General features: G+C 49.7%; 6 protein-coding genes across 8 annotated transcripts; 2 read left to right on the top strand and 4 right to left on the bottom strand.

The window, feature by feature from the left end:
• Nucleotides 1-137: 137 nt before the first annotated feature.
• On the top strand, nucleotides 138-4,605 carry FOXG_11142 (uncharacterized protein). Its single transcript, XM_018390660.1, has one exon. It carries the CDS (start codon nucleotides 1,436-1,438, stop codon nucleotides 4,076-4,078), a length of 2,643 nt encoding a protein of 880 aa, XP_018249170.1. The 5' UTR covers nucleotides 138-1,435; the 3' UTR covers nucleotides 4,079-4,605.
• On the bottom strand, nucleotides 4,455-9,768 carry FOXG_20469 (uncharacterized protein; the record flags this gene model as incomplete). Its single annotated transcript, XM_018400748.1, has 10 exons — nucleotides 4,455-4,795; nucleotides 4,865-5,040; nucleotides 5,092-5,658; nucleotides 5,703-6,225; nucleotides 6,316-7,050; nucleotides 7,096-7,622; nucleotides 8,283-8,299; nucleotides 8,356-8,552; nucleotides 8,653-9,437; nucleotides 9,579-9,768. The coding sequence occupies 10 exons, from the start codon at nucleotides 9,766-9,768 to the stop codon at nucleotides 4,577-4,579; spliced, it is 3,936 nt and encodes a 1,311-aa protein (XP_018249171.1). The 3' UTR covers nucleotides 4,455-4,576.
• A 1,985-nt stretch (nucleotides 9,769-11,753) lies between these two features.
• Nucleotides 11,754-17,371, bottom strand: FOXG_11147 (xanthine dehydrogenase). 2 transcript variants are annotated; one of them, XM_018390662.1, is made up of 4 exons: nucleotides 16,839-17,371; nucleotides 14,586-16,784; nucleotides 11,854-14,532; nucleotides 11,769-11,791 (listed from the first exon to the last, which is right to left on the bottom strand). In XM_018390662.1, the coding sequence occupies exons 1-3, from the start codon at nucleotides 17,021-17,023 to the stop codon at nucleotides 12,810-12,812; spliced, it is 4,107 nt and encodes a 1,368-aa protein (XP_018249173.1). In that variant the 5' UTR covers nucleotides 17,024-17,371; the 3' UTR covers nucleotides 11,769-11,791; nucleotides 11,854-12,809. The 2 variants fall into 2 exon arrangements, with proteins under 2 accessions (XP_018249172.1, XP_018249173.1); XM_018390661.1 differs by having other exon boundaries at nucleotides 11,754-14,532.
• FOXG_20470 (uncharacterized protein) lies at nucleotides 16,747-17,357 on the top strand. Its single transcript, XM_018400749.1, has one exon. It carries the CDS (start codon nucleotides 17,031-17,033, stop codon nucleotides 17,343-17,345), a length of 315 nt encoding a protein of 104 aa, XP_018249174.1. The 5' UTR covers nucleotides 16,747-17,030; the 3' UTR covers nucleotides 17,346-17,357.
• A 148-nt stretch (nucleotides 17,372-17,519) lies between the features above and the next one.
• Nucleotides 17,520-19,815, bottom strand: FOXG_11148 (aminotransferase). Of its 2 annotated transcripts, XM_018390663.1 has the most exons (6): nucleotides 19,584-19,815; nucleotides 19,331-19,529; nucleotides 18,944-19,276; nucleotides 18,726-18,895; nucleotides 18,463-18,678; nucleotides 17,520-18,411 (listed from the first exon to the last, which is right to left on the bottom strand). In XM_018390663.1, the coding sequence occupies exons 2-6, from the start codon at nucleotides 19,507-19,509 to the stop codon at nucleotides 17,915-17,917; spliced, it is 1,395 nt and encodes a 464-aa protein (XP_018249175.1). In that variant the 5' UTR covers nucleotides 19,510-19,529; nucleotides 19,584-19,815; the 3' UTR covers nucleotides 17,520-17,914. The 2 variants fall into 2 exon arrangements, with proteins under 2 accessions (XP_018249175.1, XP_018249176.1); XM_018390664.1 differs by having other exon boundaries at nucleotides 17,520-18,678; nucleotides 19,584-19,658.
• Nucleotides 19,816-20,302: 487 nt separating this feature from the next.
• Nucleotides 20,303-21,267, bottom strand: FOXG_11149 (serine/threonine protein kinase; the record flags this gene model as incomplete). The annotated part of the gene is made up of 2 exons (XM_018390665.1): nucleotides 20,303-20,983; nucleotides 21,040-21,267. The coding sequence occupies 2 exons, from the start codon at nucleotides 21,265-21,267 to the stop codon at nucleotides 20,303-20,305; spliced, it is 909 nt and encodes a 302-aa protein (XP_018249177.1).
• Between the last annotated feature and the right edge of the window lie 578 nt (nucleotides 21,268-21,845).

Raw genomic sequence — 21,845 nt, forward strand, 5'->3', positions numbered from 1 at the left:
AGATTGGAGGTTGAGATTCGGCGAATTTTCTGGGCCTCATCTGCAAATGCCTGACCGACCTTACTACAACAAGGCACGCCGATCTAGGCGCGGGGGTAGCACATGGCATCGCGGATAACACAAGGCAACGATGACCGAATATCGACCGGCTTGTTTGTGCATAACATCTCCGGAAGTACCAAGCTTTTCTCAGCAGACCAGCGCCGAGAAAAGCTTGGTCCAGACGGGCATATCGGTCAGCACAGCGCCGGGAAATGGCTCACTCAGTCGTTGGTCACTGAACTTATAGTGCGCTTACTGAACCAACGAAGCTTTGAGGGCATATACTCTATAGTCATCCTCGTGCCATGCATAGCGGAGAGCAATTGGCGCACAGGGTCTTCTTGTTGATTATCAAGTCCAAGATCTCACGACGGACCCGAGTTCTGACATCCGAGGGTGGCATTGGCTTGGAACAAGCACTTGTCTTGTTGGATCGATGGATATACTGCTAGGATCCGGGATTATGACTAGCAACATATTCCAGGATGCCCGTCTCCGCTCGAAACACATTAGCGGCCATGGCTGATCTCTCAACAGCCCTGCTCAGCCAACTCGTCAAGGGTCTGGCCACCCCTCCCCCCAATTTACCATCGCCTGGCCCAGATAATATTTCCGAATCTGCGTTAACGCGCGGAGAGCCCCGGATCACGGACCAGCGCCACTAACACGGTGCTGCTCCTGCTGCTATTGTGCCCGCCCAGGTAGCTAGTGACGAGCAGCGATATACCTGCCTGCAGGCGCCTCTTCTTCCATACGGTACATTTCCTCTTTCTCTCAGCCTAGTCGCCGTGAGCCAAACCTAACGACGTCAGCTCCGGCCTCGTGGCCTCGCCTTTTCTTTTCTTCTTCGCAGGCCCTTCCAGAACAACAGATTGTCCCGGGTCTCTAAGGCTGCGACTTCAACACACAGCCGACGCTCTTCTTGAAGTCACTCGTTCTAACTCGGCCAGTACTCCGAGCCGCAGATACTCTCGCCTACCGCTGGAACTTTGGACCCCAAATAGACATTCTAAGTCTAGAAGGAGTGTTGTCAGGTACAACGGTAACGGCCTAGAGCTTTGCTTAGCCATTCCTGGTCCAAGCATTGTAGTTTGGGAAATCCGCAATCTATTCCTAGTGTTAAACAAGGTGATGAGCCGAATAACTACTTCGGAGCAAAAAGGTCTCGGGTTACACAGCTTCGCAACACTCAAGATATCAATTTCGCAGAGACGAATTCACACTGTTGATTGCGGACTAGGACACTGGCGGCAAAGATTGAAGGCTCCGTTGCAGGGTTAATTGACAAACAAACGGCATATCCTAGCTTCTTCTTTCCGGGCAAAGCGAGAAACGGGAGTTTGCCCACTTTGTACTTGACGACCTGCAGCTTTCGTTCAACAGAGTTACCTTTATGCTCGTTGACCGACGCCCCCCTAACGTTCATCCCGTTGGGGGACCTTTTGAGGCTTCCTCGACAAATCCTAGTAGAGGCTGGGCACCGAGAGGGCACCCAGCTATGTCAACACCACAGAACGTTTATGCTCGCTCGCCCAATCTCTCAAACAGATCCTACGACTCGTCTTCAGTCTCATCTGCAACTTCCCCCAAATCTTTGTCCCAGTTTGCGCCAGGGGCCATGAGTACCAACCCACGCTTGAATGTTCCGGCAACGCCCCAACCTATTGGCATCCCCCCTTTACCTCCAGTCAGTCAGGGCTTTCAATCGTACGGCCCAATGACCACATCATCTTCTCTTGGTCACGATTCACTCGCTTCGAATGAATCTGTAGCCAGTACTCCGGGACCATCATCCGCCCACTTAACAGGACCAGGTGTTCAGGGACAGAAGAGAGCATACCGACAGCGAAGGAAGGACCCCAGTTGTGATGCTTGTCGAGAAAGAAAGGTGAAATGTGACGCAACCGAGACGACAAGTTGCTCGGAGTGCTCGAGTCGAAATGTCAAATGTCAATTCACCAAGGAGACGAACCGGCGTATGTCGTCTATCAAACAGGTGCAGGACTTGGAGAAGCAAATGGAACGAGTGAAAAGGGAGAACAGTGGATTGCGTCGCATGCTTCAGGATCGAGAAGGGCCCATGGACCTCGATGCTGAAGGAGGTGATGAGAACAGCTCTAGCTTACCAGCCATTGGATCCGAACCGAAGCGACGAAAGAGACCGGCACCAGTTCCAGAGCTAGCGAGAGCGAGGGCCAATGTACGCGATTTCTCGAGAGGTATCTGGAAACTCCCGGCCCAGTATCGTGAACGAGCCCCTATATTCTTCGACCCCCCGAGACCAGAGCTACCTGCTAGGCACGTGGTAGACCAACTGCTGCACGCCTATTGCAACTCGTCCCACTCCATGTTTCCGATCATACACATGCCATCGTTCCGATCTACTATCAACGACCTCTACAACAGCAATGCGTCCAACAGAATGTCCCCAGCTTGGCTTTCTATGTTCTTCGCGGTCCTGGCAACTGGCAGTCTCTTCAGTCCAACGTCAAGCTCCCAGCCAAACTCCTTTTACGAACCTGCCGAATATCTTGAGATGGCCAACAAGATGATTGACCCATGGGCTAACGACTTTACTCTGGAACATGCCCGGGCACTAACATTAGTAACTCTCTGCCTGAACGAGATGAACCTAAAGTCAGCGGCCTGGGGGTGGCTGGGTAGGGCTGTCCGTGTTTCCCAAGATCTCGGCATGCACGTTGAATCGGGGCCATGGCCAGTGATTGAAGGAGAGATGCGACGCAGGACCTGGTGGATGATATACATACTGGACAGGACCTTGGCTACTGAGCTGAGCCGACCCGTTATGATCGACGACGACGACTGCGACGTGTCATTGCCAGCCGGGGTTGACGATCAATTTATCCACGAAGGAGGCATGTTGGTACCTACGGGAGCGGAACCTTTGACTCACTCTCTGCTCGCCGTTATCCATGTTGTACGGTCGTATTCGTCGCTTCTTACAGCACTGACACCCCAGTCGATGTCATCAGTTCATCTTTCAACCCTTGACACCCATCTGAAGAAATGCCTGAACACCTTTCCGCCAGCATGCGAACCTTCGAGCAGCGTGCCCCTTGCACCTGGCTTTCTTGCTCCGTTGGCATACCTATTCCACGCTCGTCTTCTCCTACATCGGCATCATCTCGATCCTGGGTACCCCCTCGAGGCTCGGATGGCTTCTCTTGAAAGCTGCACTCACATTGCTCTCGAAACCGTATCTCTACTCCATCGATTAAACGGAAGCCTCTTGGCCGACAGTGCAACTACCTTGTTGACCACGCACATATTTCGCTGTGCCCTATTTCTTCTCCTTACAGGCTACATAGACCCTGCAGTGACGGCTGTGAGAGCACTGGCTTCCATCGATCGACAAAGGGATATCACAATCGCATGCGGTCGTTACCTATCGTTCTTTGTATCCGCCTTGGCAGCCAAGAGAGTTGAATGTACAAACTACCTAACAAGGAGTGCCCCGCCGCACTTTGGTTCTTCAAGGCCATCGATAGACCAAGCAGCTCTTCTACAGATGCTGTCACGCGACGAGGATTTGATTGTATACGTTTCCGCCGATCTTCAGGCATCAACTGATGCCTCGTGGCTTTGGGCAGGCCTAGAGCGAGAAGTCCATTTACACCAGTCGCCGTCGCCGTTTCAGCATCCCACATCGGCCACCAGAAACGAGTTATTCAGCCCTGAGGCTCGTACGGGATTGGACGAAGTTGACAACAAAGAATGGGGTGGATGGGCAAGGCTCGAGACGGCCATTCGTGGACTGGATGGTGTTCCAGCCACGACTCCGACCCCCTCGAGTGCAACTTGGACGCTACCTCCGCCCATCAAGAGCGAGACGCCTGGCCCAGCGGTGGAACTCCCAAGGCTAGGCGATGTATCGCGTTTTGGGTCCGAGATGCCTAAGTTGGGCGAGGGAAGTACAACGGTGAGCCCTGTGGCAGGGGGCAGCAGGACACCGAGTGGAAGCGCAACCGCCCCAACTACCAGCAAAGAGCGGTTGAGTATCGCCAATATTATATAAAGAATTTGGCGGGGAATTATGAAAGCGATTTTTAATGTTTATTCTATGAGCCTTGTCTTCCTTGTCTAGTGCTGGAAGCTGGCTCACCTGCAAAAGTGGAAGGAACAAGGCGCATATAAATAGCCTGGTTTTGGTGCATTCTGTTTTGACATGGCGTCCTGATATTTAATTGCGTATAGCTGCTTCCAGGCAGTGCAGTATAGTACAGTACTGCCTGGGAGGAATCTGTACGAAGATACCACGCGCTGCATGAGATGAGTATAGGATTTTGCATAGCACAGAGGCGCACCCGGCGTTGTTGGGACATGACCCATAGAGCTGTATACTTTCTGCAACGGTTATAATGGATACACGAATTTACCGTTTGTGTAGTAGCACAAGATGTGCGAGACAAGTTTCAGCTTGAATATCCCATCAAAACCGTTTCATTTATATTCCGGTACCAATTTGAAGAGAAAAGTGCGTGAACATCGTTGTGAATCAAGAATATGTCGGAACTCAGCTAGGCGCCCCTTTGCTCAAGTCCAACTTGACAACTCTCTCACGCAGCATATCTCGCATATCGCCATTATCATCCATATACTCGGTCAGGTCAAGGGCCTTCATAGCCCATTGCTGACATAGATCCTCATCACCTCTCGCCAAGATATCAATCGCATGATTAAATGTTGTTGCGATGATCCAGTCCAAGTCCTCTGCAGGGAAAGGCTTCTGCATCTGTGATAAATGTTAGCCCTCCCTAAAAATGAACCTCACCAAGAATCTATAGTGATGGGGACCACTTACTTGGCTTCCTTCGCGTGCTATTTGGACTGCTTGTTCCACCACCTGGAAAGCAAGGTTGTCGTCCAGGGGTAGAATAGCTTGGAACATGCATCGCATGTACTTTGCGAGTTGCTGATTGTCAAATTGCTCCAGTGAGAATATCTCATTGATTATAAGCCGCATGGTTCCATATACGACTATTGGAATTAGTTTTCCATGTGCGCTACTAGAAACCAGTCAATACATACCGTTTCCTGAAGCTTCACTCCTTAACAAGCAGTCTCCCATTGCCTTATACATCATCTCATCTTTGCAAATCCGAGCCTTCCTAATGATATGTCTAAGATCGTCCCAACTCTTCAAGCACACGGCACTCTCAAAGTCAAAAACAAAAAGCGTTGACAGCTTGGCCAGGAGGTCGGGATATACCTGAGACTTGGAATCGTTTCGAAAATGAGCGTCAAAAAGGGTGTCGAATTCTGAAATGTGCCGTCTTGTTTCAAGGTACTGCTGCAGCTGTTCATCCACCTTGTCCCCAGTACGAGCCTGGGAGATAAGTGCCGCGGCGACGACAAAGTGACAACGGACGGACATAAGTCGTAGATCAGTATCATCCTCCGAAGGAAGATCGGATGGGTAACAATCCACAAATGCGAGACACGCACGGAAAATGCGGATTAGATACCACAGCCCCCAGACATGACACTTTGTCACACCGATGTTGTATGCGTTCTTTCGAAACCAGTGCAGCTCCGATACTGTGAAGACTCTGCAACCTTGCTCATCCTTTGGTTCCAATTTGGCGTGCTCACCAGCTGTGCGTGTTAGAACACAATCAAACTTTTGAGAGAGAGCTTACCCCTTTCGAAAATTCGGCAAGTTTCTTCTGCAAGTTCAGGACTTCGGTCTCCTTCACTACCCTCTTGCGACTCAAGCGAGTGTATAAGCCTGATCGTACACCTTAGAATCGATGGCAGATTGATAGTCAAAGAGCCTTCAGCATCAAAGGTTTCGGCCACCGCCTTCAAAGCTTCCAAGGTCATCAGCTTATCGCCGACGTGCTGTGCATCTCTTATACATGCGTATAGTATATCTCGACACTGAGATTTCTCGGCAAATTTGCCCAGGAATTCGACACATTGACGACCCAAGTCATGGTCCCAGTCCAGAAGAGAAACCCTGAACATGAGGTATCTGGTGAGCGGCTCATCCTGGATGCTTCTAGGCATTGAGTGAAATGCAGAAAGTGCAGCTTCTGAATCACTACAAGAAGTAGCGCACAGCACCAGCCTCCTGCTGAACTTGCCCTGACATGCCTCGCCACTATTCGCAAAGATAGAGTGGAGCGCAGCCTGGCACCAAAGCTGGGATTCTTTGTACTGCTTTTTGGAATAACTAGTATCGAGTTTCTTCCAAATGAGCTTCTCTTGTCAGTTACGTGCATGAAAGAGTCTTGAAGTAGTTAGACTGACAGAAAGTGCAGCAGTTGAGGCCTCAACATCACACTGACCAGCTTCTTGAACGAGTTGATCCAGGGTCTGGATTAAATCTGCTACGCTCACAGACGCATCTGCTTCCATCGTGCCAATCCAAACTCGCCGGACAATGGCTTTGCCTATCCAATCCATGTTACGGGAAGGCATAAGTTTCCTGAGTAATAACTCATCCATGAGACCTATCGCCAAACGTGGACCTCTCATTCGCAGTTCGCTGATACCATGTAGAAGAAAGTCGAGCCCAGCGTCCGACAGATCTAGCGACCGTATCATACGACGCAGTATACTCGCGCATGCATCGGCGTTGAAGAATTCGCTTGGAGATCGTTGAAGAATCTCAAGTCTCCAATGTAGAACCACTGGCTTGTCCCCGATCTCTGATTCAACATGCGACACTAGATTCTCAGCTTCTTGTAGCCCATCTTGCGACCCTGTGGCGAGTAATGCCTGTATGAGTTCGTGGTGGATGGATATTCGAAGTTCCAGCCCTTCTGTTGAAAGTCTTTCCAGCGCTTGGTCATTTATGAGGCCAAGTGCTCGCCGGAGCCACTTCAAAGCCATTTCATTATCGCCCCTCGACAAGAGGTCGCCCCCAATTTCGTGAAACGTGTCAGCCAAATGTTCAGCAGAAGATGGATCGAGATTGTGTAAGAGGTCACCTGCTTTGGCGTACATGTGCTCCGCAACGTCGAGACGGCCCTGTTTCCACGACTTGACCGGTCAGCAAGTCGTCAGAGATGCTATTTTTCGACTCACCAAAGCACATCGCATGGTCAAATACTCAGCCTCGATCTTTTGCACCTGCACCCTATCTTCAGTGGTCAAGTTGTCGATCTTCTTTAGTCGGTCGATGTAATCCGCAGCTTTGGCCATACTCAGAAGTGCTCCGTCCAGGTCCGATGATTCGACACAAACTCGCGCTAACGTGAGTGACAAGCCCATCACGTATATAATTTCTTCCAAATTATCCCTTCTTTTACCACGTCGATGCTCCCGTGCGAGAGCATGGGCAAGGAAGGCCAGAACCCGAGTACGAACCAGCAGTTGAGTCCTGGAAGCGGACTGCAGGAGGTTGTCCCTCTTTCTCCTTTCTTTGATACATTCGTTCCATAGCTTCCTCCCGATGTCCTTTAGATTCCTGGAGACTTCTAACGGAGGAGCAATGCGGTTCTCCGCAAGAACATTGGCTGTGGTTATGTGATGGTTCAGGTCGGAAAGGAGAACATCGGTCGAGCTCGAGTCACATGAGGTGGGCAACTTGGAAAAGAGATCTGTGGCGAATTCTGTCCCGATACTGCGAGTCAGTAAGATCTGTCACATCCATTCGCTGTTCAATCCTTGCCTATGATTTCCTCGAGCTTTTTGATGTGGTTAATAGTTGATACTTCAGCCGACGCCATGACAGATGTGAAAAAGGGGAAAGCAGCCGCCTTGTATGAGAAGCGATGTATTTGGAGAATAACGCGATCATCAAGTATATGAACAGAAAGAATAAGGCAAAGAGTACCTTGACCCATAAGATCCTCCTGCATTTACAACCGAGTCATGTGAGCCTGCTGCGGAGCGTTTGTGAGCAGGAGCGATGACAGTGCTCCTTCCAACTGTCCAAAGCCGAAAATCGGATTCCAAAGGTCATGAACCCAAGGACACGGAAGAAAATCATCACCAAGGACTTCTCAAAAGCAAGATAATATTCAAACTGTTGTCTCCTGTCTAACGTAATGCAAATGAATACATACGCTCCGAATCCTTGTATCCAAGCGCCGTTCCCAATTCCGACTATTTTCTTTTTCTTACTAATGTTTGAGGCCTTACAGCACTCATTTGCAAGTGTGGCAACTAATGCTGTGCTTCTTCTCACGAAGCATCATATATTTACAGCATATACATATATCAATACACCCATGGTTATTGTGCTGGTGGGTCATGCGGCAAGAAATTACCAACAATTAGAGCTGGCCTATTCGAATCAGTCAGTATAGGGAGACAGACGGAGCCCGAGTGACTAATACGTACAGTTTGTGCTCATCTCTTCTGATCATGAACGAGAAACAACATTTCACAACTGGATGCGTTGACCCAGGGGTTGGATTCTTCAGGGAGCAGGCTGTCAAGAGGGTCTCATGCGCCGGATCGAAGGCAATCGTGCCAAACTCTTCCCAGTATCGCACCATTGATTCTTCTGTGAGGATTTCGTGCAACGCGATTTTGCCCTAGAGTAAGCGAACGTTAGCAATCCATTTGCCAAACCCCCTGTGCGTTGGTTGGCACCAAACTATTGTTACGAGGAGGTGTAGGCCAAGCAAGACTTACATCTCTGAGCTGAGCTACTGACACGCCAATCAACTCTGCCATCTCCTTGTTGCCCCTGAAAATTTCACCGGTTCTTCGCCAGCAGCACGCGGGCACTGCCATACTTGCAAACACCCGGTCATAGTCCATGAGCTGTTTCTCAAACCACATCTCAACGTACACAAGTTCTATATCCGTCAAAGCATGTGCCTTTTCTCGAAAAGCGGGCCGGAACCGGGCGATGGTCCTCAGAATCTTTTCTCTTGACGCTGTTGTGATGTGTGAATTGAGATATGCACCCAAGCGAGAATAACCGTTGATGTAATTGAACGGCTTTAGAAGCCCAGCGTCGTACTTGGCCTTGAGCACACGCGCCATTCGCTCCTCTGGCGTGTCGTTGCCTGATGGGTCGGCAGCTTGTAGATAGTATTCGCGAGCCTTGTCGGCGGGCACAACGCTTCCCGGTCGTGGAATGTTCTTACCCTCAACATTCGGAGGGGGTGGCAGCATTGATCCCTCTGTCATGTTTGACATGGTGTTTGAACCACCAGCTCCCATAGAGGTGTTGGCGTTATTTCCAAACCTGGGTAGCATCTCCGACTGGCTCTGGCTCGACCGCTTGAATGCCGGGCTCTGTTGTTCCTCTGGCGGCACACTACCGTCATCGAGTAGACTCGTATGGAGGAAATCGTTGAGAAGATTGAACTCGTGAGTGACTTCTGAGGCAATCATGTAGTTGGGGTGATAGCTGTGCATATCATGAAAATGGTTCTGGGCTGTCATCCACGCATCTTGGAAACCCGCAACTAGTGGCGTGTCAGCGATCTCAGATCAGGAACAGATTTCTGGGCAGCCCCAACCTCAGCCCACCCATCTCCGCTCGTGATTAAAAATTGAAACAAGGGACAGGCCCCTCTCAGGGCAGGACAAAGGGACACAAAACGTACATTGATTCGCGTTACTGTTGCCGTTGTTCAACGCATTGCCCTGCAGGCCCGAGACCTGGCCGGGTTGCACAATGGACAGTGGGCTTCCTTGACCCAGCACTCCCCCAAAAGATTTGGAACCTCGCTGCCTCGTCGTGTCAAACGTTGGGGGAGGTGGGCCCATGGTACTAGAAATTGAGCTACGAGCCATATCGGACTGTGCGTCCGATTCATCAACTACAGAGGGTGCCTGTATGCTCTGGGTGCTCTGAACACTCTTTGCCTTCTTGGAATCGGCATCGCGAGGTTCATCGTGACAGAGATGCCCAATATTCCGTTTAATGCATCTGGTACATGGTCTCTCCTATTCATGGCGTCAGTGACTTGGTTTTGATGGTGTAGAAAGCAAGCCCCTCCCCTGAATAGCCGAACACAACAGCTGCAGCTCAGGTGTCCCAGCATGTTATCAAGACAAGAAGCAGGGGTCGCCTAGGATCGTACTTACAAGATCGCAAGTCATATGCTGGACGCAGGTAGAAAACAGATTGTCAGCTACAGTTCTCAAAGCTCACATATGCAAAGTGAAGGGTAAACTAGACGAGATTTGTCTCATAGGCGCCATGTCCGTCGCACAATACTTCAGCTCAACAAATGACCTGGCTGCTAAGAACGGCTAAAGCTGCTCGAGGTCCAGACAGAACCAATGCGAACGCGCGTCGTTGAACTTGGGGTTAACTTACAGATCGTCGACAATATACGCAAGCTGTAATGAAGCGCCCCAGCGATGTCAGCCCAATGTTTTTCTTGGTTAAGGTAGATAGATGCATGCGCCATGTTGAACTTTGCCCCTGGAATTGGAGTTGATGAGTCGATGGCTTAGCTAGTTGATTGGTCATGATTCAAGATTCTTTCGATCGCAGCTATATCCAGTATCATGACCTTCACTCCCAACCCCAACGCGAACCCCCAGGAGCACATTGCGCAACACCACATCTGGAGCCTGTGCAAGGGAAGATAGTGTCAATACTTAGGAAGACGTACCGTGGTTGACTTTACGTCTCTTTTTCGTAGGGGCCTTATGATTGCCAGAAGCAGTGGCATTCGAGTTCTTGTCGCGATTCACAGCCTTGCCATCGTCGCCTTTGGCAGGCTCCTGCTTAGCGCTCTTGCCCATGGTAGCGGCATTCCGGTCGGTCATTTTGTCTTATGCTCCCATTGGATCTCGAGGTTACGCAAGGCGGCGTCAGGTTCGCAGATCATTTGCGGCTCGCTGCAGCAATCTTGTATGGGTCTACAGCTCAGCCGAAGCGACACGATCCATTCGCACGTTGTCGGCGGCTAGTTGTTGCGATTGCGATTGCTATTTCTGCAGTTCTTGTGCGCGGGTGTCGGTTTGTCGACTGTAGTTTTTCTCTGGGAGAGTCGCGCGCGCGTGAATTGGTCCCGTGGAGGGGGAGGGGAGGAGGAAAGTGGCTGCGCAGGTGGTGTGAGCCGAAACGGTCGAAAGGATGAGGTTTTGAAGGGCACGAGTGAGTGCAACGAGATGCAAAAGATGAATTGATAGCTCAGCAGCCGAGGCTGGCCCGTGAGAGGTAAAACAATGGACACCAGAAGCTTGTAGCCGTCCAAGTTGAAAGAGAAGGTAAAAAGACTTACGAGGACCTGGACGGTGAAGTTTGAGCCAGGCTTAGGCTTAGGCTTAGGCCTGGGGCCGAAATAGGCTGGTCTTGGTTGACCACCTCACGAGCGAAGTGGGCCTTGGATCAGCCAGTTTACGTTGAATATCGTCGTGAAGAGCGTGAAAGAGGATCAATAGTTATTAAAAGTGATCCGCATTGACATGGGCTTGGTTAAGGTACCGTTAGTCAAGAATTGTAAATGAGAGAATTAGATTTCTCCTCATTTCAAGACAGAAGAAACAGGCCAGAGCTAAAAGTCAACTGCACCTCCCTCACCCAGGCAGGGCTACCAGCGGGAAGGACTTGCTTCCTGGGGGCTGGACCTACCTCTTGAAATAGCGGGGTTTAGGGAAGGTGCCAGTGGTCCCCGGTCTCGGTGAACGAGCGGCCGGGGCGGGTCCGGGCGAGTCTCCGTACCGCCGGAGCACAGTCCAGAACTACTATTCCCAAAAGCCTCAAACCTACAGACATACACAAGTTAGTACATTAATCATACCGCTCGATTCATGAGCTTCTAATGTCAAACTAGCTGGCTTCCAATTTAATTGCTTCTAACTGCCGGCAGCCGAGGCAACAGCAGTCAGCCGAAGGATCGTAAGGTATACAGAGTTCATTACCTAGGTACATAGGCATAAGTTGTAATTACACTATACAGTGTTGCAAGACAAGACGAAAACTGTAATTCGTGCATTTCCCTCCCTTTCTGGGGTGCATACTTCTCAACCTAGGCCATTATATGGAGGGCATATGACTGCCAAAATGGGAGATATACGTCCATATCTAAATAAGACAGACAGGCCTCCAATCGAACTCCAATATCCTCACATCTGTTGACCCCAGCCTCCAATTTCAAAGTCAGGTACAATCCCATTCTCTTGAGCAATCAGACCATCTCACTCCTTTCAAACCATAAAAACAGCCCGTGCACAAATCAGGGACCATGAGCCTTTTCTTGACCATTTCTGACATGATCTTCTAGAGAAGGATCTGGTACGATATTCCAGCCCGCATGCTGACCTTGACCTTCGGTGAAAGAGAATGGCGCTAAATAAACTCACAGCAGGCTGAAACACTTGTCCAAATCGAGTAATAGCTCGTCTGGGGCATCTCTGCGCGTTATTATTCCTTCACTGCAACTCTATGATGTTAATATCACCTCTCACTTTGCACTATATTAATTGCCGCATAGCATTCTTTCCTCGTTTATCTATATCGCTGATGTCATATTGTGAACTTGTTGTTGAAGTACTCATGTAGTTCGTTGCTCTCGTTCCGAATGTCGGCGATTCACGGCTAGCTTCAGTTCATCGTTGACGACTTTGGAAGGTTAGAGATGATTTCGACCAATAGGATTTGATCCATATTCTGTTGGTAACTTCGTTTTACTTGGGCCAAGACGCACGTACATACAACCATCATCAAGGTCAAAGATTCTGCCGTACAACGTGATATTTCATTTTACTCGTAAAGTGTGCCTGCCCATGTCAACCTTAACTCCAATAGTAACAGGTATCCCAAACACTGAAATCCTTGCTAGACCTCATAGTTCCTCCTTGAAAGGTCATGTGTCTGACTAGATCGCAACAAAGAAACTCCTTTCTCCCTCCTTGGGTAAAACTCTTGCCTTGCGCATAATCTCATCCTCACACGCCAATCGGATCCTTTCAGGCGTTGCTGGACTCTCGAGCCGCAGAAGCCCCTCACAAGAGTCATCGCCGATCGTAGCCTTTACTCCGGATTGTGCGCGAGCTGCCTTGAGCGCATCTCGAATAGCGAAGAAGACTGAACTTCCCATGAAGAAAGGCGGTTCACCCACACCACGGCTGCGTTGAATAGTACGTAACTCTTTCCATTCCACATCTTTGAGAAGTGACACGTTGAATGTTTGAGGAATATCTCGGAAACCTGGAATCTTGTATGCGCCAGGACCTCGTGTAAAGAGATGCCCGGCCATGGGACCGTTGCGTAGCCATAATGACTCTTCCATCGTGAAGAGACCAAGACCTTGGATGAACGCACCCTGGATTTGACCATAGTCGATCGCTGGGTTGATAGACTGACCAACATCCATCTTGATATCTGCGCGTATGCAGGTCCATGTTCCAGTCAGTAGATCAAGCTCCACTTCAGCTGCGGCAACTCCCTGAGTGAAGTAGAAGAACATCTTGCCCTTGCCAGTATTCCAGTCATATCCAATTTCGGGCGTCTTGTAGAAGCCTTGGGCAGAAAGGTTGACACGATCGAAGTAAGCGGCATGGGCAAGATCCTTCATGGTCGCCTCTGGGCCCAGCTTCTTTCGATATGGTGCCAGTCGCTCGTTCAGCTGTTCACATGCGTTGAAAATGGCGTATCCGTTCAGATCTGACGAGGCTGAAGCAGCTGTTGCGGAGGCGTTGGCCACCGTATTGGTGGAAGTCTCGGAGATGAAGACATTGTCCAATGGAACACCCAGTGTTTGTGCTGCAATCTGGGTGAGCTTAGTATGCAAGCCTTGTCCCATCTCAGTACCACCGTGGGCCACCAAGACAGAGCCATCGTGATAAATGTGCACCAAAGCGCCAGCCTGATTCAGAAAGAGAGCGGTGAACGAAATACCAAACTTGGTCGGAATCAATGCCAGACCTCTCTTCCGCCACTTGTTCGTTTGATTGAAATCGGTAATGGCATGTCGGCGTGCTTCGTACATCGCCTCTTCCTGCACCTGCTTGTACATCAGGGGAACATGCCAATCTCCAAGACCTTGACCAAAATGAGTCTGGCCGTCCTTCTCGTACAAGTTGATCTGGCGCAGCGTTTCGACGGGCATTCCCAATCGGTCAGCCACCTCCTCCATGTACGACTCTGCGATGAACATGCCCTGAGGTCCGCCAAATCCTCGGAACGCAGTATTGGACATCGTGTTCGTCTTGCACAAGCGTCCTCGAATGTACACATTAGGAATATCGTAGCAACCATCGATATGGGTCATTGCTCGCTCGCATACGGCTGCACTGAGGTCGAATGTCCATCCTGCATTGTTGAAGACATCACAATCCAAAGCTTGGATCTTACCGTCCTTGTTCACTCCGATCTTGTATTTGCCAAGGAAAGGATGGCGTTGTCCGCTTGTAACCATGTCTTCCTCTCGCGACAGCATATATCGGACTGGTCTCTTGGTCTTCTTTGCCGCGAGCGCCAAGATGGAGCTGAGAATCACCGATCGTGACTCCTTTCCTCCGAAACCGCCACCCAGTCGTTTGACACGAACGACAACCTTGTTCGACTGTACATCGCAAACTCGCGAAGCGAATACTTGTCTGATTCAAGGGTTAGTATCTAATACTGGCAGAGCGGAAAAAACAAGACCTACGTTTCGTTGGCGTTCTGGGTACTGGCAAAGATCTCCATCTCTCCATCCTCAGGCTTGGGGACAACCAAGCAAGCATTGGTCTCGAGGTAGAAATGTTCTTGACCACCCATTCTTACTGTTCCAGTGAACACATGGTCACACTCCTTGAAAGCCTTCTCCGTATCTCCCTTCTTGATTTCTCTGTAGAAGTTGTGGTAGCTATCGGCTGCAATAGCATCCTCAATCGAGAGCACAGATGGCAAATCTTCATATTCAACCTTGACTGCTCGGGCAGCCTCCTGAGCTCGCAGAGGAGAAGTCGCCAGAACTAAGGCAATCGGTTGACCCACTGTCAGAACCTTGCCCTCAGCGAAGAAAACCTCGTCAAAGTGAGGTGCACCGAATTTGTTGGCATCAGGGGATGGCATGTCATCCTTATCAACAACATCAACTACTCCCGGAATATCCAAAGCAGCCGAGTAGTCGATAGAGATGATCTTGGCGTGTGCTCGTTTTGAAAGGACATAACAGGCGTGAAGCTCGTTCTTCATAGCAGGAATATCGTCGGTGTATTGCGCCTCGCCTGTTGTTTGCTTGAGGGCAGCCAGATGGGGGTTAGATTTGCCAGTCACTTCCTTCTTGTAAGCCACAGCAGCATCTTCATCGACTGCTCCACTGGACAAGTCTCGCTCAATCTCGTCAATAGCCTCCTTGTCGACCTGCTCCGAGCTTCCATCGAGGATCGTCAGAACGTCATGGTAAAATCGGTAGAAGAATCCAAAGGCCAAAGACTTTCGGTAAGACGCCATGCCACCCGGAACACTAAATTGCAAGTCAAAGTCGCGACCAAGTGCGTTCATGGTTCCCTCCAAAGTCTCCAAATCAGCAAACCGCCTGCCAACAAGGTATTCCATAGCTGTTTTGGCAGCAGCCGTCATGGCAGCCATGCCACCATAAATGAGGGCTGCTTCTTGAACGATACCTGCATCATCCAAGCGAACCCGCAGAGCTCCAGTAACAATCGCGATATCGTCATCCTTTCTCTTGGCTTGCTTGTACGCCCTGAAGTATTCGCCCTTGCTTTGAGTGACTGGAATTCGTATCGACGCAATGATCGCATCCTGTGCGAGTGCTGTCTTTCGATAACCTGTAAAGAATTGGGAAACAGGGATCTCTGTCTCCTTGGTGGACGACTTAGCCACTAACACAGCATTCGCAGCCCAGAATACGGGGTTGAGATCTGAGATTGGCGATGCTGTGACCAGGTTACCCGCAGGAGTACCAACGTTTCGAATTTGTCGACCAGCGAAGAACTTGAGCTGCTTGAGCATCGCCTCAAATACCTGTGCGCGTTCCCATCCATAATGAGGGATAGCATGCTCGCAGATACTCTCAAGGTCAGTCAAGACAACATTACCACCAACCTCAAGGTGATCCTCCTTGAAAGTGTACTGCCGCAACTCAGCAATATCGCCAACATAAACCGACACAGGGTATTGCAAAGCCTTAAACTTTGTTTCGATCTGAGTTTCTGTGCTTCCACCGATAATCTTTGCCTGAGGGTGTGCACTCTTGATCCGCAGGAGTTGTTCAACGGTGACAGGGCGATACCATCTCCGTCTCTTGTTTCCGAATGCCAGAGGCCGTAACTCGTGTCTCTTGAGGGCCGGTGGGAAGATAAGTTCTGTGTCTGGGTTATACTCGATGAATCCTGGAGGCGTGAACCTTTTGATAGGTGCATCATCAAGGTTTGCTTTGTCCATACAGCAACCTCCACTGGGTGGACCGTTACCGTTCTCCATGCAGCATCCAGTGCCCCCTGCTTTCTTAAACTTCATACCCGGCTTTTCAACACTGAACGTTTGAGCCGCATCTAGGATAGAACGGTATCCAGTACATCGACACAAGTTGCCATCAAACGCCTCCTCAACATCATCTTTAGAGGGTGAGTCGTTGTTTCGTAGTAAAGCATACAAGCTCATCACAATACCAGGAGTGCAGAAACCACATTGGCTACCATTAGACTTGGCAATGCGCTCCTGAGTTGGATGGGGCTTCTGGGAGCTACCGATACCTTCAACGGTAACGACATGTTTACCGTCTAAACTGACGAGAGGAGCTAGACATGCGTTGACACTGGCATGGTAGATCTTCTTGGTTGTTGGGTTATACTGGCTGACCACGATTGTGCAAGCTCCGCAACCGCCTTCGCCACAGCCACTATCATCGTCAGAACCACAACAGAAGGTTTTGGGGGCTGCGATAAGTGCTTACAGTTTTGTCCCTGTGAGGCCAATTCCTCGTAGGTATTCCAAGACTGTGACCTCTGGATCTATGTCGTCCAGAACGACTTTGGTTCCGTTAAGATAGAATCGAAGGGTATCATCGAATTTAGAGGTTAGGGTTGCCAAGGGCTCAGGATTGGACTCCCTTGTGGGAGATACAGCGCTAGGCGCCATAATAGTGATGAATAAAAGGAATGGGTATCTTGAATGGTTGTTGGGAAGAGAAGAAAAGTCCAAGAGTCAAAAGGGAAAGGATAGAAAGACAACGGGGCCTCTGTGGCTCTTATCAACAAACGAACCGAGGCGTTGTACAGTTGCCCTTAGGTTGTACTGTAGAAGGGATAGAGGGTTCACGTTCACGAGACGTGGCCGGCAACGGTTAGATAGCGGGTTCAAGTTGAGACTCTTCCCTGCGTCATATTGGCAAAAACAATTGGGCCTTGTGCAACGGCACCTTCCTCTTCCTCACGAGATACCTGTGATAGCAAACCAGTGAGCGAATGAGAGTACGGATTGTTGCTGTTTAGGACGTGTCAAGGTTAACTAATCGCCACTGATAAGCCCAAGATTTGCACCCCCGCTCACAGCTACAGCAGCCACTCAGTGCTTGTTCCCTCTGTTGCTTGTGCGGGGAAGAGAGCCTCTACCCCACGATGCAGCTCGCTAACGGCCGGCTCCGCGACCACGATAGGCCAGTTCCACGATCGGGATCCTCCACTTTGACATCGGAGTTCAGAGACAATATCTACGAGTGTTCTGAATATAGCGGTGAACTATGTAGCAGCTGTAGGATAAATCTAGAGAAATACTGTAGTTCTTGTAGTCTTTCTCGGACTCGAAGACATAGCAACACAGACATCCAGATAAGATAAAAAGTGCTTGGCCAACCGGACGATTCCTCACACCCTGGTTGTCGTCTATCTGACAAAACTCATGCACATACCAGGAGGCACTGAAATACGAAGCAACTGCACTATAGGGCTCAAAGAATAAACACAACTTCTACAAAGCCCATCTAATCTAGCCATGCTCTGACTCTTTAGCTTTCTTTCCTTCTAACACGCTCTACTCTTGAATGTACTTCTTCAGTCCCCTTAGCCTCTCCTTAGCCTGCTCCAAAATATCATCATTCTTACACACAGCAAATCGGATATAATCCTCCGCCAAGTGCGCATTGTTAGGAGTATAAAACTCTGTAGGAGGAATAGCCGCGACACCAATCTCCTGGATGAGGAACCACGCCAGCTTGAAATCTCGGGGGCGGCTTGCGACGTGAGGAGGAAAGGGGTAATCCTCTGGTAGCTTGACCTTGGCCATGTTGACGAGAAGGAAGTAACCGCCTTCGGGGTATGTCACGGGCAGGTTGAGCTCCTCGAATACCTCGTTGAGACGGTCGACCTTGGCCTTCATCTCCTTGATGGTCTCATCCCAGAAACCATTCTTGTCGGCTTGCTCGAAACCAATGGCGGCAGCTTCTTGAAAGGGGGCGGGTGTTGAGAAGCAGATACGTGTGTGAGCGGCAGTGACGGGCTGGATTAGCTCTGGGGGGCCAATCAACCAACCTGTCAAGTATAAGCAAAATGGCATATCTTGGGTACAAACTCATGACCTACCGACACGCCAGCCAGTGGCATAAAAGTTCTTTCCAGCAGATCCAACAGTAAGAGTGAGCTTCTCCACCTCAGGAGAAAGGTTGGCAATTCGAGTAAACGGCACATAGAAAAGACGGTCATAAACCTCATCTGAGAGAATGATAGTCTGGTGCTTGACAGCAAGATCGGCAATCTTTTGTAACTCGTCCTTGTGAAAGACCTTGCCTACAGGGTTGTCTACTTGAGGTCAGCGCTGATATAAGCGGGAAGCTTGTGGTACTCACGGGGAGTGTTGATGACAATCATCTTAGTGCGGGGTGTGAAGGCCTTCTCGAGCTCATCAAAGTCGATCGTCCAGTCTGCGGCCGAAGAGTTCTTTGTAGCTCCTGTCTCTGGAGGGTGAAGGGGAACATAGACGACCTTGCCGCCGGGCATCTGAATGTTGCTGATATATCTGGACCAATGTCAGCTTATCATCCAATCTGGAATGCAAGGCACTCACTGATCAAAGAATGGCTCAAACACAATAACCTCGTCACCAGGCTCAATAAAACCCATAAATGCACTCAGCATACCCTCATTAGCACCAGTTGTGATGATAATCTCAGTCTCAGGGTCCAACTGACGACCCCACAATGGTGAATATGCATCCGCAAGGGCCTTCCTCAACCGCGGTCGTCCCTTAGCAGGCGCATACTGATTGCACTCAACACGGTCCAAAGCCTCTTTGGCAGCGTTAAGAATAAAGTCAGGAGGGTTGTAACCAAAGAAACCCTGGCCCAAGTTCACAATAGGCTGGATAGGTGAAGACGCAGCGGCCTCATTGATCATGGACCTATTTCGGCCGAGTTAGCTTATCGTAGCTTTTCAGGATTTGGAGGGAACTCACCAAACATCCTTCTTCTGGCCCTGGACTCGAGCCGCGGGCTTGAGCTTTTGAGTCTGGTTACTCATGACGCTGACACTACTTGAGAATGATCTTGATAAGTGAAGAGGGATATTGCTTCGGAGTGTAGTCCGGAGCACGGATTGGGAGGGGCGGCTCGGGGTTAATATGGAGCGCAACATCAACAGCGACGAAAGGGTCCCTTTTTCAGTATTAGTCAGATCCCTTGATAACTGTAGCAGAAATCCTCACGTACAATTCTCCAACCGAGAGGAATCACGCCTTGACAATTGGATCAATAGCAGTCTTTCTCTCCGCAGGTAGCTTGTATCTCAACGGTTGCGACATCGCCGTAACCGGGAGCGATAAGTGATGACTAATAACTTTTGCGGGGGGTTAATTCTCCTACTAATCGCGTCATTAGCTCCAATGATGAGCACTGAAATTGGTTTATTAGGATTGGCTCGATAACTCGATGCGAGGTTGTGTTCCGGCACTTGATGCTGTAGAATGCATCGGGTTTGTTCCGACAATAAGCCCTTCTATCCCTTGCTGCCCGCTCTTCTTCAGCATAGCGAGACCGGAGCGTTCTACTACCAGTCGGAAAAGTACCATAGTACGACATGGACCTCCATACAGATAGCCGTGACAAGGGTCGACTTACATACGGCTCATAGTTCTGATGCCGATAATGCTTCATGAGGAACTGAAACGACTTCAGCTAACAACTCGTCGCTATCACAAACACTACACTCAAATCAGTAACTTCAATATCAATGACTTTATTGAGTTGCGATATCACTTCAAGTACGAGAACACATTGCTATACAAGTCCCATCCTGTACTACTCCGTAGTTACATTCGCCTTTCTCTGTCCATATTCAATCTTTGCCATGTTACTCCAACATTTCCCATCCATGAACTCTTGATTCAACTCGGCGACAGATAAACCCCCAAAAGACAAGACAGTTTTCTCTACCAGAACACCAAAGGCTGGAAGCCCTCGGGAGACTTCAGCTCCTCGACAAAATTGGGGCGAGCCTCTAGACGCTCAGCCGTCAGCCTCACCAGCTCAGAAGCGGTGATTCGCTTCTCGTGATCCCATTCAAGTAGCCGTAACAGGATCTTGACTAAGTCATTGCCAGGATTTAGCGTGTTCAAGTTTTGTGCGTGGGTGACGCACTTTCGCGGATAGAGTTTCTCCTGCTTCACAAGATAACGAGGCCACTGGGCCATCATTCCGAGAAGTGAGATTCCGAGCGCCCAAATGTCATCGCTCTTACCGGAGTGTCTCCAGTACTTCTCGATGTAAGGCGACCAGTAGGAGCGGGTTCCGTGAGGTCGTTTGTGCCGGTCAATATGCTCGACCTTCATTACTTCTGCGCAGTCGCCGACGACAACATCGACGGGAGACCAGGATCGTATGATGATGTTGCGTGGTTTGATATCTCCATGGAAGAGTCCTTTCCCATGAAGATACTCGACGGCTTGCCCAACCTGGAGCATGACTTGCAAGGTGTCTTTGCCTTTGAGACCTGCAGGGTTGTCATGAATTTTGTCTTGAAGACTGCCCCCAGCACAGAGCTCCATGACGAGGACGCTGGCGGCTGGGTTGTGCTTGTCCTCACAGTAGTCGATGAACTTGACAATCTGGGACTACATAAATATATGGTCAGTAATGAGATTCAATACTATAGTACGGAAAGACTCACATGGTTCAGTCTAGTCAAGTTTCTGGCTTCCTTTCGTAGGTGATCGGCGTACTCAGGAGAGACCTTGCCGGCGAACAGGCCGCCGGTTTTGACGTTGAGTACCTTGTAGACGTTGGCATATGCACCTCGGCCCAGTCGAGTTCCTCGACGATAGGAGCAGGTAGGGAACTCTTTCTGAGGGACAAGGGATGCTCGAACATCCTCGTCGGTCCAAGCGGTGATGCTCATGGTGAATGATGCTGTTGTATTTCGCACGAGCCTTGATTGTTTTGAAGGTTAGAAAGTTTTGAAGGTGAGGATGAAAGAAGGGAAACAAGTTGATGAACCCATATCGAAGAAGTAAATACATGAATGCTCGGATCACAATGTAGTGTAACCACTGCCAGTGGTTGTGCGTCACAGAGATGAGAGGACAGTGTCAACTGTTCATTGCCTGCCACTGCAAGAACAACCAATAAATCTCGTTTATGCCTTGAGAACTGCCACTGGAACATGGAGTAAGCGAATTCACCTGGACGTTGAATTGGCGCATGCTGAGGCGATACGGTGACATTGTTCCCTTGCACAGAAATCTAATATAATTCTTGTGGCAGAGCAATGTTTCAAGTGACTCCCCCAAACTGCACACCTAACTAGACCATTTTCATTGGGCAACGTCACACCAGAGCCTGGTATCAAGATATATACCATTAAAAAATGGACTACTTGTCACCAATTATTTCGACTCTTGCGGACTTGTTGCAGAGCTGGACAGGGGAGGGGCAGGTAGCTTCATGATATAGGGGCTAACTCTATATCCTGTATTC

Source organism: Fusarium oxysporum, chromosome 1 (genome assembly GCF_000149955.1).
Source record: "Fusarium oxysporum f. sp. lycopersici 4287 chromosome 1, whole genome shotgun sequence".
Taxonomy (NCBI): Eukaryota; Fungi; Ascomycota; class Sordariomycetes; order Hypocreales; family Nectriaceae; genus Fusarium; species Fusarium oxysporum.

Coding starts and splice junctions, on each gene's coding strand:
- FOXG_20470 (XM_018400749.1), top strand. CDS start 17,031: ATGAATAAAAGGAATGGGTATCTTGAATGGTTGTTGGGAAGAGAAGAA.
- FOXG_11148 (XM_018390663.1), bottom strand. CDS start 19,509: ATGTTGCGCTCCATATTAACCCCGAGCCGCCCCTCCCAATCCGTGCTC. Junction 19,277..19,330: donor GGCCAGAAGAAGGATGTTTG/GTGAGTTCCCTC, acceptor CGGCCGAAATAG/GTCCATGATCAATGAGGCCG. Junction 18,412..18,462: donor TGCCACTGGCTGGCGTGTCG/GTAGGTCATGAG, acceptor TATACTTGACAG/GTTGGTTGATTGGCCCCCCA.
- FOXG_11147 (XM_018390661.1), bottom strand. CDS start 17,023: ATGGCGCCTAGCGCTGTATCTCCCACAAGGGAGTCCAATCCTGAGCCC. Junction 16,785..16,838: donor GGCCTCACAGGGACAAAACT/GTAAGCACTTAT, acceptor TGACGATGATAG/TGGCTGTGGCGAAGGCGGTT. Junction 14,533..14,585: donor ACCCAGAACGCCAACGAAAC/GTAGGTCTTGTT, acceptor CCCTTGAATCAG/ACAAGTATTCGCTTCGCGAG.
- FOXG_11142 (XM_018390660.1), top strand. CDS start 1,436: ATGCTCGTTGACCGACGCCCCCCTAACGTTCATCCCGTTGGGGGACCT.